General features: G+C 35.8%; 1 protein-coding gene across 3 annotated transcripts in view; it reads right to left on the minus strand.

The window, feature by feature from the left end:
• The window catches only part of LOC129757006 (atrial natriuretic peptide receptor 1), a 278572-nt gene that overhangs the window by 45935 nt on the left and 215276 nt on the right, over nt 1–17361 (minus strand). For all 3 annotated transcript variants that reach the window (XM_055754094.1, XM_055754093.1, XM_055754095.1), the window contains one exon: nt 9095–9209. In XM_055754094.1, the coding sequence (XP_055610069.1) occupies nt 9095–9209 (115 nt within the window). The remainder of the gene's footprint in view (nt 1–9094; nt 9210–17361) is intronic.

Raw genomic sequence — 17361 nt, forward strand, 5'->3', positions numbered from 1 at the left:
AAAATGACCATTATTGAAGCATGGTGATCTCAAACCAGTACAAAATTTAATACTGTTTTCCTTTTGTTTACTACCAAATTGGTAAATTTATAATTTAAATAACTTTTTCATCTAGTTTTAATTTCAAGTATTCTGATTTGAACCTAAACTCTATTCACTAAACTTTGATATTTTGTCAGTTTTGAGAGCGGGCTACTACATTGTATTCCAAATATGTATACAGGCACTGCTCAGGTTTTTCACAAAAGGGTAGATAAATATACGCTAGAAATCAAAAATAGAATTTATAGAATTTGAGTAAACAGATTTTTTTTCAGGTTACCTAGCGGCATCTTGAAATACTTGTTTTAATTGAGGCCCTCAGGATCAGAGGGATGCAAGTCCAAAATTTATTAACCATGTTTTTTCCAGAAAGATACGATGGCTATATTCCAATTTCCAACTCTTACGACCATTGTTAAATTATTTTTTAATACTTATTCTTTATCTTCATCTATACCATAATAGTAACTATAACTGAAATCATAAACTAAATACATGTCCTTCCTTTATTGGACGTATTAGGGTGCTAAGTTTATATAATTTGGCGATTATATTTATGAAGTTCCTAGATATGTCAACAATAAAAGATGGAAAGACTAATCATAATTACATGACCCATTTGGTCATGCGGCTATGATTGGGCGGGGCTTATTGGCAATGAAAGTAGCCTCGGGATGTGCAGGTGCCATTCTGAAATGGGTTACTGGAATTTCAATAGAGCTAACACCACCAGCACCCGCGATTGAACAATTTTAATCAAATGGATTAATATTGGCTCTTTTGCATAACATACCAGCCAGCTCAGGGGGTCGTTGGATGGATTATACATACATATACATACATACACTTTACTGAAAACATCACATACATATGACGTTTTGTAAGCGAGTTATGATTTTTTGAATATTAAAATGTTAGGATGTGTCTTATAAAAAACAGTATTCTTGCTCGAACTTTTGTGAATGAACTCAAACAGTATAATGTCTTCTAAGCATTTGTATGAAATAAAAAATCGCACATTTTTCTCTCGAAGGACAAACTTGTAGCTGGAGGCGTTCGTTAGTTATAAGGGATTTTTTAGCAAAAACTTGTACTTTATAAACTGTCATATTTTGGATTGGTGCAAACCAAAAAATTATTCTATGACGGCATTATTTAGTTCCAATATCAAATATTTGATTGTGAAATTATGAGATATTTTTTAAACTCGAGAAAAAAACTCAAAGTTTGTTAATTTTGAATACTAATTCACACATTTAAAGACCCTGTGAATGAGAACATACCGATTTCTCTTTCAAAAGTCAAATTTTCATCGTTTTGCTATTGTCTGAGTCCATTGCGATGCGAGAGGGAAGTAGGCGTTGACTCGATGGCAGCGCACGCGTTTTTTCTTCGCTCGTGAAAATTTTGTCAATTTTTCAATTTAACAGTGAAATTTTTGGAAAATTTTGGGAAAGTAAACTAGATGGCCCGCGGATTTGTGCAACCGGATAAAGTCCAGTAGAATTGAAGGCCGTGTTTTTTTAAGCTCATTTGAAAGAGCGTAGAACACGAATGAAAGCTCTGTCATACTTCCGGAGGTTTCTTTTGCCAAAAGAATGATGTGTATTGGCATGTGCTGTATGTTGCAAAACTTCTGAATTCCTGGTTTGAAGTTGTTTTCAAAGTTGAAGTTATTATTCGTGTTAAGAAGGAGTGATCGTGAGCTCCCAGGAAAGCGGTCAATATTTTTCCCAACGCCCTGGTTCTGTTGAACCGTTGAACGGGCGCGTCCGAACTTGGTTGGCAAAGTGCTGTTGTAGTTAATGAGTATGAAAATTATCATTATGATATTGGTGAATTGGAAAAAGTTAAAATGACGTATTTCGGTTGTTGAAAGTGCGCTATATTTCAAATAAAGAAAAATCAGCAGTTCGAACTATAGTGGCAATGTTGTGGAAGTGAGAGGGGAAGGGAAATAATTGATGGTGATAGAATGGATAAAATTGGCTCCAAAATCTGGGAGCTAGAAAAATGCGCAGAAATGGAAAAGGATTGCTTGTATTTAATTTTCATAGATATATCAGGAAAAGGTCACGGAAACGGCTGGAAAGCTAAGTATATTCTTTCTATTTTATTCAATTCATCAGAGTTTTTAGTTTAACCTTCTTCAGTTGTGTTCATTTTCATCATTCTGTACCATTGAAACAGATTGGTGTCCTAGTGAGAAGGATAGAGCATTTGTTTTCCTTGTGTCGATTTCTTATTGTTGCATCTCTGTCTTTTGGTGTTGAATATGAATGCTTTCTCGGCTCAGAAAAGAGAAATACAGTTGATAAATCATCTGTGCATATTTTTCATAAATGTTTGCAAAGAGTGATGTAATGAATATGATGTTTAAAGATTGTACTTTTCTAAGTAACGATGCTCCGATTAAACAGTAAAATTTCTGCTCAATTAATAAATGAATAGTGGAGTGGAACGACTTTTCACAGGTTTTTAGGAAAAAAAGTTACTCACGATCGAAATCAACATCTTTATCTTGCACTCATATAAATAAATATAAATAAACCATAGAATATCTATCATTTAAACTAATATTCTACTATAATATCATGAATTCTTATGAAAAAGTTTTTTAGAGGGGAGGGGGGGATGCTTACACTAATTATATTTTTTGTTCTTCAAATATTTCTTTTCAAGAGCGAGCAAAGGCGCTATATCCAAGGTCAAAGACCAGAAATGATAGTGCATCGAAATCCGAAACTCTAAATTTTTATTAACATTGAAGAAAATGCAATACTGAAATCGTACATTTTTAAATAATAAAAATAAGGAAATTTGAAAAAAAAACATTAATTATACCATGGGGTTTCGGATTTCTGTACAGAAAAACATCATTTCCATCCACAGAAGGACGAAGTCACACGGACCATCATCAAGGAGCACAGAAATTTAGCATATGTGCTCCCAACGTTAAAATCTTACTCATAGCCATGGAAACGTATGGTACTGTTGTCCACGTTTCTTCCTCCCTTTGCTCCAGTTGTCTCTGCGTCCAATACTGCACAGTGGGCCCGACCAAGTTAAGATGAGTAGTAAATGTACTTTTACTACTCACCGGGATGCTGACAAGATCTGGCTGTGTATGTATCATAAGCATAAGCATAAGCATGTCTGAGTCCATTGCGATGCGAATTAAGCATTTTGTAGATTCAACTACATTTGTATGATTGATTTTTGGCATTTAACTATAAATATAATAGATTCAACTATACATTCCTCTCACATTAAACTTTAAATATGTACGATAGATTCAATTGTAGTTGTATTTATATTGATTCAACTGTAATTTTATGATTGATTTTAGCTATTCAACTATAAATATGATAGATTCAACTATACATTTATGGTTGACCTCTAACATTTAACTATAAATATTGTAGATTCAACTGTAGTGGTATAATTGATTCAACTGTAAATATGATAGATTTTACTACAAATGTATGATTGATTCTAGGTATTGAACTTTAAATAAAGAAAATTAAACTATATTTTTAGGATTGATTCTGTGATACTTGAATACTATAGTGTTCATTCGTGTTCATCAGCAAAAATTTTAAAAAACATCGTAACAATGAGACCAGAACGTGTTCCCGCAACGATCGTAGTGCTGTTTTTTCACATTCCGGCAATGAGGAAACATTTTCCTCTACTAGTTCCTGGCAGCGGTCGTGTAGTAGCCCGACAGTTCCTGGAATTGGGAAAGGTACACCTACTTTGGTTGTCCGCGAAATAGCGGCACGTTATCCAAACATATGGGAAAATTGTGAGTATTGGTTAGTCAGTAAGGTTTGTATTGAGAATGATATATTGATGTCATGATATTGAGTGACTACCCCCCCAAAAGTTCAATCTTCGCCGGGTGCAGAAGCACGGACTTCTAAGAATGTCTTTCGGGATCGATTAGTTGAGATGCACAATTTGCTGGGCAACCATGCATCAAGAAGCAAAAAAAACAACAGCGGAGGATCCAGGACGTTGGTATCGGAATTTAGTAGCATCACAGTTTTTCTAGCATCGTGGCGGCTAAAACGAACTAGATGCAAAATGCTGATATAAGAAATAAAAAGAAAATAAAACGTAGCCATAAAATTATTCTGAAAAAACACCTTAAGATATGATAACTTACAATATAAACAGAATTTAAATTTAAAATATTTATAGTTGACCTCATCGAATCAATCATAAAAATAAAATTGAATCTATCATATTTATAATTGATGATAAGTTTTAATCGCCGATAAATTTATTAATTTAATATGTTCATTGACACGTGCGGCGAGATGAAACGCTAGGTAGAAGAATTTGTAAAGGCATGAAGAATAGGCGGATAGGCAAGCATCAGATGAGCTTCGTAGGATAAAGTTTGGATAGGTGTTGAAACTGTAAGTCTAGGGCATTTTTTATTGGAAAGCATGAAAGTGTGGTGGTACGCCTTTGCCGTACAACAGACTACTCTGTATAGGAAGCGTGATCGACTTTTGATCAACACATTCCTAAACACAGCAGGCCAGTTGGATTGTGTACTGTATGTGTATTGACAGTACACAATCCAACTGGCCTGCTGTGTTTAGGAATGTGTTTATCAAAAGTCGATCACGCTTCCTATACAGAGTAGTCTGTTGTACGGCAAAGGCGTACCACCACACTTTCATGCTTTCCAATAAAAAATGCCCTAGACTTACAGTTTCAACACCTATCCAAACTTTATCCTACGAAGCTCATCTGATGCTTGCCTATCCGCCTATTCTTCATGCCTTTACAAATTCTTCTACCTAGCGTTTCATCTCGCCGCACGTGTCAATGAACATATTAAATTAACATATTTATAATTATATCAATCATATTATCATAGTTAAATTTCTCATTTTTATAATTAAATCAATCATTTTATTATAGTTGAATCTATCATATATGTAACCAAATCAATCATATTTTTTGTTTGCAACAATTCGAGATATGACAGTTTATAAAGTACAAGTTTTTACTAAAAAATCCCTTATAACCGACGAACGCCTTCAGATACAAGTTTGCACTTTGAGAAAAAAAAATGTGAGAATTTTTACTGCAAACAAATGCTTAAAAGACATTTCTACTGTATGAATTCATTCACAAAATACTGTTTATTTTCGACACACCGTAACATTTTAATATTGAAAAAATCACAACTCGCTTACGAAACGTCATATGTATATATGGGGTGTCGGTAAGGTTGCCTCAAAAATCGTTGACTTCAACTTTGTAGAAGACAGTTTGGCTGTATCTGTTTACTGGAAAAAGTTTTTTATGAAAAAATTACACGCCTAATATTTGATATACAGGGCTTGTGATATAGCTCAGTTGGAAAGTCAGTTGCTTCTTGAGTCGATGTCCGTGAGTCCGAGCCCAAGAGTAATGACTGTCCGCCAACTGCATTGTCGATATATGTACATAAGTCGCGAATGACATAAAGATGTGAAAACGACTATAATCGAAACAAAAAAAATTATTTAAGATTATTGAAGCGCATGGTTCGGTGAGCGTTTTGCTGAAGACACCATTTGTTTATCTCTTATGGTATCTTCGTTATTAATTTTGTCACGATAAAGTTCCATTCTGGACCACTGTGTATTGTGACCTAAAAATGGGTGTATGGGGTCTTGACTTACACATTTGCAGCCAACAGTTTCCCATAGGAATCAAGACCCTGAGTCTAGGTTCGAACACTCCTGTCCCTGTTCTATAATTAATTTTCACCCATTAGTGAAGAAAACGGATCCTCTACCAGTTCCTTTACTGAAAGCTAAGTAGTAAATATACATAGACAGTGATTCACTTGGGGACAGTTTTACTGATAAATATACCACCCTTAAAAACTTAGCCCATTTTTGAAGCCTAATATTTTTTTTTTATCTTAACTCGAATCAAATTGCAGTCTACGGATAAAATATTTGTCATAATTTGGGCTTAATAAAACCCGTTGATGAAAATTAATGAATTGTAATTGATGTAAAACTGGTTTTTCATGTTTCTCCCGAACAAAATGTCTCAAATCCCATACAAACTTCAGGTTCGTTGAGCGACCCCTTCCCGTGATCTGATCTGGGCCAAATTTGGCATGAGATCTTACACTAGACCTAGGATTAATTTAAGCCTGCAGCGAATAAAATTTTACAGGTTTTGAATTTCCCATACAAATTTGGGGCAGTCTAATGGACATATTATTTTATTTTTTTCCAAGGTCCTGTTAAAGTGTTATGAAAACCTTTCTTTTTAAACCATCATCCGATCAAGTTGTTTCAGTTTTTGTAGAAAAATTTTGAAATAAGAAAGTTGACCTAATTCGATATAGTTGGCCTCTTTTTTAAGGTTTTTAGAGTTTTGAAGGTAGCTACAGTGAGCGAAATAAGAATAGTAGATACCACTATGTGTTTACTTGTTAAAATATGAATGATTAAAAATCACCAAAATTTTCTTTTTTTTGAATTGTTTAACGGATAAATCAAGCCTAAGTTTACTTTTTTTGGACGTTGCAATTGGCGTTGAGGACCAAAAATATGAAAAAGGGGGCGAAATAAAAATAGTACCATTTGTGTTTTTCAACAAAAACAAGATTATTTCTAAAAATGTACTGTGTATAAGTGAATAAGGCCGGAACAAATTTCAAACCCTTATTTTGTCACTCGGAGTTGGAACATCGCGAGGGGGGGGGGGGGGGGGGGACAATAAAAAATAATGCGAAAAACAAATAAATAAATTGGAATAAGTTGCACGGAAGCGTGTATGCAAAAAAAATGCATAGTATATAGTTGCACATGTAATTTTTTATCGAATAATTCAATCAAATCACGAAAACAAAAGGTGAAATAACTTCCATCATCTTAAATTTGTTTTTTGGTCTTTTAATCTTTCAGATATTGGAATTTTTTATCGAAATTTACATAAATTACTTCAAACTTTATTTATTTCCCCCTTCGAGTTTTTTGAAATTTTGAAGGGGGGGGGGGGGGGGGGGTGACGAAAGAAGAAATTGATATTTGTTTCAGCCTAATAATGCTTCTACGAAGTATTTGAATAGTTAACTGCATTTTAAGGAGTTTTCTAGAATTTCAAAGGTTTTAAAAGGGGGTTTTAGGAGATGTTCCTGTAGCGCTTAGGAATTTGATATTTGAGCTATGATACTTTATCAAACTGCTTGATTTCTTCATTAACATTCATAAGTATGATGCAAAATGACGAAACAATGATTTGAGGCTGAATTTGAATAAAAAAACAGGCTTCAAAAATACTAATGTTTTTTAATATTTAGTCAAACACTATTTCTCTAGTTTCAAGTCATAGATGGCAGCACTATCTTGCGTTCAAACCGAACTGATGCCCATTTTCGACTATATGGGGCAGAGGTGCCAGGTGTCCTGATTTATCAGGATTTGTCCTGATTTTAGGGAGACCGTCCTGATTTTTCAAAAACTCTCGAGTTGTCCTGATTTTTGAAAATATGTCCTGATTTGTCCTGATTTTAATAAAAACTTATTAAATATGATCAAATTTGTAGTTAAACTACGCGAAAATCGAATAAAAAGGTTATGAAATAGACAGATCCATTTAAAAGATGGTAATCTTCGGTTCAGATGATATTCAAATGATGTTTTTCGATATGTACTACCGGTCAGCCAACAAGCTGGGTACTATTGTTGCATAAATGAAGGAGTTTACAGCACCTGTTTCGCGCCTTTATTTATGCAATTTTAGCAGAAATCAAGAGGTGTCCTGAAAAATCCTGATTTTTAACTTCCGTTGTCCTGATTTTTGACTAAACCACCTGGCACCCCTGATATGGGGTTAATTCAGGTGTGTTGAATGATTTTGGTCAAGAAATAAGTACTCGGTACCGTGTGACCGCCTTGGAAATTCTAAGGTCACAAAATCATAAAATTAGAATTTTATCAAGGTCACTAAAATTGAATTTCTTGGACCGATAATCAGAATAATTTTACACTTTCCGATGGAGCTTGATGGATCAGAAGACTAGAAGTATTATTGGAATGATTTCAAATTGAATCAAAAGTTGAGATGAGCAGAAATTTTGTCGATGGTATATTATTGTGCAGGTGATTTTTTTTTGCAAATCCTTAAAAGCTTTCTGCAGCGTGAACTTCAACAAAACTGGATTGGAAAACAACCTTGAAATGATTAATATACCTGAAAAAACAATAAACTAAATAAACCTGAAAAATCAATTTTGAGACCTGATTTGGTTTTAACTGTAAAATAGTGCTGCCATCTATGACTTGAACTGGAAGAAGTGAGATTAACTGAAAAAACTAAGTTTTTGAATTCCAGCCTGTATTTTTTATTCAAAATAAACCCAGAACGTTTGTTTCATCATTGCACGTCATTTTAATGAAAAAAAAAGTAGTTTGGTAAAGAATTACAGCTCAAATATCAAATTCTTTATTTCTAGAAGATCATCTCTTAAAACTCTCTTTTAAAACATTTGAAAATCTTTAGAATTCTAGAAAACCCCTTAAAATACAGTTATCTATTCAATTAATTCGTTGAAGTATTATTATTCACTGTTACACAGTAAATTTTTAGAGATAATCTTGTTTTTTTTGAAAAACACAAATGGTACTCCTATTCTTATTTCGCACCATAGAGGGTGCACGGTACCCTCCCAAATATACGCACTTCAATCAATCAATCTTATTTCGCACCATTTTTCCATATTTTTGGTCCTCAAAGCCAACTGCAACGTCCAAAAAAGTAAACTTATGCTTGATTTATCCGTTAACAATTCAAAACCAATTGTGGAAAATTTTATTGGTGATTTTCAATCATTCATATTTCTAACAGGCAAAACACATAGTGGTACTATTCTTATTCAGCTACCTGTATATGTGCTTTAGGTGTATAAAAAATTTTCAGATTCTTTCAACAACAACTTTCAGCTTGCACCGGAATTTATATATTCCCCGATTTTTTTTTAAATAAAACTAGCATTAATTTGGCGCAACTGTTCCAGACTCACCTGCTAAAGATGTCGATGTTGAAAAAGACGTATTCTCCGCTATCAACCATGTTGAGATCTGCAGCTGCGAGCATAATTTCTCGGATCGTGGTGGGGCTGGCACACATGATGACAACTGTTGATGAGAGGGTAGAAAAACGAAAACAAATTAATTTGTTTGGCTTCTTTTTTTGTGCGAGAGCTGAAAAAGTCATGAAAAAACTTTGATTGAAAGTTTTCCGTTTGATTGAATGTTCATTAAGGACCACCGTCAAGGTGGTGACGACTGTCTAACGACCGAATGTTAATAATCCTACTGTTGGGTACATATCCCCTTCATAATACTTACAATATCCGAAAGACACAGTCATTTCAGGAGGCGAAAACCAACGAGTCTTTGTCGAGCGTTAGAACTCTAAATACAGGAGAATTAGCGTTAATCCAGTTCCATTAGTTGTACACTGTGTCGAGACAAGTTGTTTTGTTTTGTTTTGGAAGCCGGAAAAAAGGGCCACTGCTTTGCTTCGTTAGCTTTTTTTCCATTTTTTATCCTTAGATAAATCAGGTCTTAGGAATATAAGATTTGTCTGAGACTGTTTCCCACCAAGCACGATACTATATCCATTTGTGAGAAAACTAAGCTTTGAGTATCAGCACACATCAGTAACATAAAGTGGGTAAGTCATTGAATAATAAAAGTCATGGGTAAGTCATTGAATAATAAAAGTCATGCTGAAGTTTAATTGAAACGAACCATTCAAACGGAATAGAATGACTATTATCGGAATGGTCTCATTGACCATGCATGACTATTCCTATTTCAAATGGGCCTCACAAATGCATTGCTTCGTTTTATTAAGGAAACGTAGCGGTCTCACCAATTTTCATCTGACAACATCACCAATGGTAAATTTCATAATACATACATGCTCGGTGCTTGCTCTTGTACATCTTTTGTTCACAATCGCTTTGTGCCTTCCAACTTGTTCCGGCTTCATCTAGTTCTGACTGCAAAACTACAACTCAAACACTTTTTTGTGCCCCGTCAAGACAATAACGCTTGCTCCTTGCCTGTTTTTACTCCTATGGTACTCGGATAGGTACTAAATTTGCATGCCTTTGAATGTTGTTCGCGAGTCGCTTTTCCACACTCCACTTTCCACCTACATATGCATCGTCATACAATAGCGCTAAGTGGTGTGGGGAGAACAGGCTTTCGATTGCGACATTTTTCTCATGCGACTAGAACTGAAGTGTTCAATTTGTGCAGTAACAGCAGCATCCTACAGCGATTGGAGTGCTAGAGCGGCGCGATTTTTTTTCGAATCTTCAAATTATCTTGAAAGCATTCATGAACCTAATTTAAAAAACTTAATATTACTTAGACGTTAAATATAATTTTTTTCGGTTTTAAATGTTATTAAAAAATTTTGTCGACCGACTGAGCCACGAAAACATCTAGGCTGCTCTTAGACGACGAGGAGTCCCGGAGAAACTAGTCCATCTCATCGAAGCACAGTACGAGGCATTTTCGTGCAAGGTCTTGCACTACGGTGTCTTGTCCGATCCAATCCCGGTAACTGCTGGACTGAGACAAGGATGTATCTTATCATGCTTTTTCTCATCGTAATGAATGAGTTCTTGACTGGATCGATTGACTGGACTGTAGATCAAACCGAGGATTGCCGTGAAATCGTTTGACTACCTTGACCTTGACCTGGCAGACGATATTGTTTTGCTCGCCCAACACAACACGCCCAAGACAACAAGACATGCAAAGCAAACGCGGCGAGCTCACCGAAAGCTCCAAAGCAGCAGATCTCAAAGTCAATGTCGGAAAGACCAAGTCGATGGAAATCGACACAGAAAATCCTTTCAATTTCGTGGTATGTTGCCCAGCTAGGAGTTAAGAAAGTGGAGTGCTTCCAGTATCTTTTAGTAGCCAGATAACGCTTGGTCACCTGGCAACTGGATTTCGAACGAGGAACTACACGAGGGATTGCAATAGAAAGAAAATTCCTTGCTTTGGAATGGTAGTGGTCAAAATTCCACAACTGCTTCACAATTTGCAACACTTCGTACATTTTTGCTCTCTCTCTCTGAGCCATGGTTTCTCTCATTTTAACTCAAATCTTCTCATTTTCCCGCACAATTGTTCACAAATTACCACTAATTGTCACAATTTATCACATCTTGTGTCATCATTGACGCATCTTCTCCCTTCATCTCAAGTAAGTACAATGTCGGACAATAGAATAGGACCACAGCTCAATTTAAAACAGAAAGTGACAAAACTTTGAGAAAAAAAATTCCATTTAAGTGCATCAAACCATTTACAAATTGTAAATACCATTCTTCGAAGAAATTAAAATCATCCGTAGTTAAAACAATTGTCCTTTATTTAAAAATGCGTTTTGAGCATACTTACTGACTAAAATAACGCGACATAAAATAAGATCGCTTTAGAATTCATGGTAAAAAAAATTAAAAAAAAAGGAAATTCATACCGTGGTCGATTTGCAGGGTTAGTACTTGGTGGTATAACCCTTATTACGCATCACTTCTCGCACCCGGTTCGGCATCGACTCCACCAGCTTTTGGCACGTTCTCACCGGGATAGCGTACCACACCGCATAGATTCTCTCCCACAGCTGCTGCTTGTTTTTTGATTTTTCGGTGTACACCTTACGTTTCACTATTTCCAATAGGTTCTCTATAGGATTGAGATCAGAGGACTTTGCTGGCCACTCCATAACGTCTACCTTATTATCATGGAGAAGTTTTTTAATGACGATCCGCCAACTGCACCGTTGATAAAGTCGCGAATGCCATAAAGATGGTAAAACGACTATAATCGAAACAAAAAAAAAAATAATCCGGTCGATCCAGTACAAGGGACCCACCCCGTACCAAGAAAACGCACCACCACACACCATGATGCTACCTCCTCCATGTTTGAATGTTTTATTTGTATACTGGGGCATCTACGCACAGCCGAGTGGGCGATGGACCCAACTCTTTCCGTCCGAGCCGATGAGGTTCACTTTGGTCTCATCCGACCACAGCACATTTCTCCATAGTTTCTCCTTTTCCGGACCGACCCAATCGAAGTGGTCCTTCGCATACTTCAGCCGCGCCTTCAAGTGCTTCGGCGTCAGCATCGGCACCTTCCGGGGACTTTTTCCTCCTAGTCCCTTCTCCGCCAACCGTCGCTGAACCGTCCGGGAACTCACAGATAAGTTCAGCTCGTCTCTGATCTGCTTAGACGCTTTGAAAGGATCCTTTTGCGAGGCCCGCTTGATTGCCGAATCGTCCTTCGGCGTCGTTTTGCGGGGGCAGCCGGGTGAAGCGCGTTGAAAACGAAAGTTTTCAACCTTGCTTAGTCAATCTCGCGTTGGCTTTTGCCAGCCTTGTACAGATTCCGGATGATCGCTCGCTGGACCTCCGTGCAGTGTCCAACCCATCGCTTTTTCGCTGAAAACAGAGTAGGAGGAAGGAAATCTTTATTTTTTGTTTGTTTTCATGATTTACATGATTAATTTTATGGGAAATACTTACAAGGATACGAAAATGGACAAAAACACCGAAAACAATACCTTTTTTTTTCAAATCTAGAGCGCTGAAAATGCCGGAACAGCCGAACCGATGAGCTGGTCTTATTTTATGACGCGACTTTTTTCACCCTCTGACAGCTTTCTGGTCGAGTAGAACAAACGGGTTGCTTTGATTGCAACAAACGTGCAGTATACAAAGTTGGCATACTACAATAAGTGCTTGCCGCTAGGTGTCGCATATTATTATATTTGAATTGGCAGTTTAAAGGTGATTTGAATATTTTGCATTAGAGCGGTCCTATTCTATTGTCCGACACTGTAAGTAAGTGTAAGTAAGTAAGTAAGTAAGTAAGTAAGTAAGTAAGTAAGTAAGTAAGTAAGTAAGTAAGTAAGTAAGTAAGTAAGTAAGTAAGTAAGTAAGTAAGTAAGTAAGTAAGTAAGTAAGTAAGTAAGTAAGTAAGTAAGTAAGTAAGTAAGTAAGTAAGTAAGTAAGTAAGTAAGTAAGTAAGTAAGTAAGTAAGTAAGTAAGTAAGTAAGTAAGTAAGTAAGTAAGTAAGTAAGTAAGTAAGTAAGTAAGTAAGTAAGTAAGTAAGTAAGTAAGTAAGTAAGTAAGTAAGTAAGTAAGTAAGTAAGTAAGTAAGTAAGTAAGTAAGTAAGTAAGTAAGTAAGTAAGTAAGTAAGTAAGTAAGTAAGTAAGTAAGTAAGTAAGTAAGTAAGTAAGTAAGTAAGTAAGTAAGTAAGTAAGTAAGTAAGTAAGTAAGTAAGTAAGTAAGTAAGTAAGTAAGTAAGTAAGTAAGTAAGTAAGTAAGTAAGTAAGTAAGTAAGTAAGTAAGTAAGTAAGTAAGTAAGTAAGTAAGTAAGTAAGTAAGTAAGTAAGTAAGTAAGTAAGTAAGTAAGTAAGTAAGTAAGTAAGTAAGTAAGTAAGTAAGTAAGTAAGTAAGTAAGTAAGTAAGTAAGTAAGTAAGTAAGTAAGTAAGTAAGTAAGTAAGTAAGTAAGTAAGTAAGTAAGTAAGTAAGTAAGTAAGTAAGTAAGTAAGTAAGTAAGTAAGTAAGTAAGTAAGTAAGTAAGTAAGTAAGTAAGTAAGTAAGTAAGTAAGTAAGTAAGTAAGTAAGTAAGTAAGTAAGTAAGTAAGTAAGTAAGTAAGTAAGTAAGTAAGTAAGTAAGTAAGTAAGTAAGTAAGTAAGTAAGTAAGTAAGTAAGTAAGTAAGTAAGTAAGTAAGTAAGTAAGTAAGTAAGTAAGTAAGTAAGTAAGTAAGTAAGTAAGTAAGTAAGTAAGTAAGTAAGTAAGTAAGTAAGTAAGTAAGTAAGTAAGTAAGTAAGTAAGTAAGTAAGTAAGTAAGTAAGTAAGTAAGTAAGTAAGTAAGTAAGTAAGTAAGTAAGTAAGTAAGTAAGTAAGTAAGTAAGTAAGTAAGTAAGTAAGTAAGTAAGTAAGTAAGTAAGTAAGTAAGTAAGTAAGTAAGTAAGTAAGTAAGTAAGTAAGTAAGTAAGTAAGTAAGTAAGTAAGTAAGTAAGTAAGTAAGTAAGTAAGTAAGTAAGTAAGTAAGTAAGTAAGTAAGTAAGTAAGTAAGTAAGTAAGTAAGTAAGTAAGTAAGTAAGTAAGTAAGTAAGTAAGTAAGTAAGTAAGTAAGTAAGTAAGTAAGTAAGTAAGTAAGTAAGTAAGTAAGTAAGTAAGTAAGTAAGTAAGTAAGTAAGTAAGTAAGTAAGTAAGTAAGTAAGTAAGTAAGTAAGTAAGTAAGTAAGTAAGTAAGTAAGTAAGTAAGTAAGTAACCTTTCCTCTACTAACACAACCCTTTCCTTGGATATTTAAATATGATTGGCAAACGTATATATGGTTTCTATGGTCGGAGATATTGACTTACCGTTGTATCTGAATTTTTCAAAACTAATCTTTGGAACATAAAGGGACAAAAGGTTGTTAATTGATCCTATGAAGTACCCTACTAATAATCCTTCCTTCATTCCTTCATTGACTACTAGGACGTGGCCGGCGCCGTTATTGATCATTTTCAAAGGGAGAGCATAAGTTTTGTGTATTGTGAATGAACCGTTTTGACCCTTGCACAAAACTGATGGCCTCGATCAATCACGGATTAGCAACCATTGGCGAGGAAGAACTTGTTCTGCTTAACCACGCCAGCGATCATGAAATTTGAAGTGCGTAAGTTGAACAAAACTTCATCAACTATGTTATCTGAAGTTTCAAATGAACGATCATATCTAAGCACATTGAACTTGCAATGATTTAAGGTGGATATGAGTAGTCAACTAAGCTAAGCATTTAAATCTATGAAAGCGGGTTGGAAGAGCAAAGACAAAAATTGAATGTACTTTGAATGCGGTTTATTAATTAAAAGAATATATCTAAAACATTGTTTCGTTTAAAATTTGTTTATACAAAATTTCATAATTACAAACCGCATAGGTGAATTTTACAGATAATTTTTATTGTTTTTTTCTGAGAAAGTTTCGTAACTTGTTTAACAGATCCAATTTCTGCAGAGCTCTTTTGTGTTACGAACTGTTATATCGAAGGTTTATAGTATAACTGAACAAAGTTTATAACTTGAATTCATGAAGTTTCCACAAAAAAAAACTTGAGACATGACCGTTTGAACTGTCGAGTCGATCTAATATCTAATATACTATGTATGTTGTATGCTGAGCAGCATTCATATGAGATGCAATATTTCGTCATCTATCGGTACCTACTTTGAAGCGAAGTTGCTCTACACTACAAACATACTTACATAGGTGCATAGCTGCATGATGTTGGCCTTTGGGGACAATGGGGCTATCAAAGCGCTTGAAGGATGTAATGGAATTTATGATGCTAAACATAACAAACAAGAAAATCCACTCTAAGCTTCCGCATTGCATTTTTATAATGCTGGAAACTTGCGACAGTTTCTTTGAAAAAAGGGGTCAATAACTCTTAGTTTCACCGACTAAATTCAATTGAATTTCTACATAGTTTTTTTTTATTATCATTGTTGTATGGTCGTTTTTAAACGGTCTTTGAGATCTCACAAGATACTATGTAAATTAAAGAGCTTTAACAAAACGGGGTACAAAAGGTTTTCCGAGCTCGTCTCTGTATACTACTGAATTTAAATCGCTCTAGAACACATCGTTAACAATCCCAGTCGGCATTAATTCAACATAGGTTTTCATTCCAGTCGTTTTTTTTTAATTCAACGGAGATTTGCGAAATCCAGTGCTCCAACCTTCCGGGAGAATTAAAACGATATGCATAAAAAAACGAGTCTCTCGAGACTCGATCTAAGCGACAACATTGCAACAATTGCTTGTGTATTTTTTGTTTTAACTCGGCGCGACAAGAGACAAAGATTATCCTCGCTCTGAATCCAATTTTATGCATCCTCATAGGTGTTAGGGTGATTAAGTTTATCGTAGAATCTAAAAAAAAATATTTCCCTTATTTCGTTTATTAGATCATCTTTACAAGGTTAGAAGAGAAGACCTGAATAATGAAAAACTTAGCAACGAGACAATCGATGCAACTACCCTATCAACACCGTCTGGCTCGCATTTCAATTTGGGAAGGTATTGTCAAGTGTTGCAGAGGAGAATCAGCATCGAGCACCTATTTATACACGTACTCGTCGACGACGGCGCGCCTCGAAATCTCCTCCGGATGCAGAAGTTCAACATCGACCGAACACGGGATGATTTAAATGCAAGTACATCCGCGAATGATGTCGCTGCATATTGCAACACTAATGAAAATCACGTTTCAACAGCACACCGTGGTCCCAGTTTGTTTACTCCGAGTGCGCACTGTTTTCCATATGTTGATCGAATTTTGTTGCTTCATTTAGATGTCTTCTAAGGTGTTGTCGTGTCTATGAGAAAAACATGATCGCTCATTTTACCAGATGTTGTTTTATAGGTTTATTAATCAAGCCTTTTTATCGTAAAAAAGACTTAAATAACTTAATTTATCGGCCTTATCGGTGAAAAGTGATGTCCTTTTTTTGTTAGTAAGAACATCTTAAGATTATGAAATTTTATAGACGGTTAGAAAGTTAGAAGAAATTAAAGTAGTGAAAATGAACGGGTAGAATTTATAAGAAGCTTTGTCATCACATACCAAATTTTGTTCGGTAGGGGCCAACTACTGAATATGAAGTGGTAGATACAGATACATCGAGTTGCATCTATCACTACACATTAGCAGGCCAAGGCGGTGACGACAAAGACGAATTTTACGCGCAGCTGGAGCGTGAATACGACCGTTGCCCAAAACATGATATCAAGATCGTCATCGGGGATTTCAAAGCTCAGGTCGGCCAGGAGGAGGAATTCAAACCGAAAATTGGAAGGTTCAGCGCGCACCAGCTGACCAACGAAAACGGCCTTAGACTTATCGATTTCGCCGCCTCCAAACGAATGGCCGTACGTATAGTACCTTTTTCCAGCACCGCCTCCCACACAAGTACACCTGGAGATCACCGTACCAAACGCAATCACAGATCGACCACGTTTTGATTGACAGCCGGCACTTCTCGGACATCATCGACGTCAGATCCTGTCGAGGCGCCAACATCGAGTCAGACCACTATCTGGTGATGGTGAAGATGCGCCCAAAACTCTCCGTAGTGAACAACACACGAAACCGGCGCCCGCCTCGGTTAAATATCGCACGACTGAAGCAACCTGAGGTCGCGGCAGACTACGCGCAATCGGTCGAAGCAGCGCTGCCGGCAGAGGGC

This window comes from Uranotaenia lowii, chromosome 3, assembly GCF_029784155.1.
Source record: "Uranotaenia lowii strain MFRU-FL chromosome 3, ASM2978415v1, whole genome shotgun sequence".
NCBI classification, from domain to species: Eukaryota; Metazoa; Arthropoda; class Insecta; order Diptera; family Culicidae; genus Uranotaenia; species Uranotaenia lowii.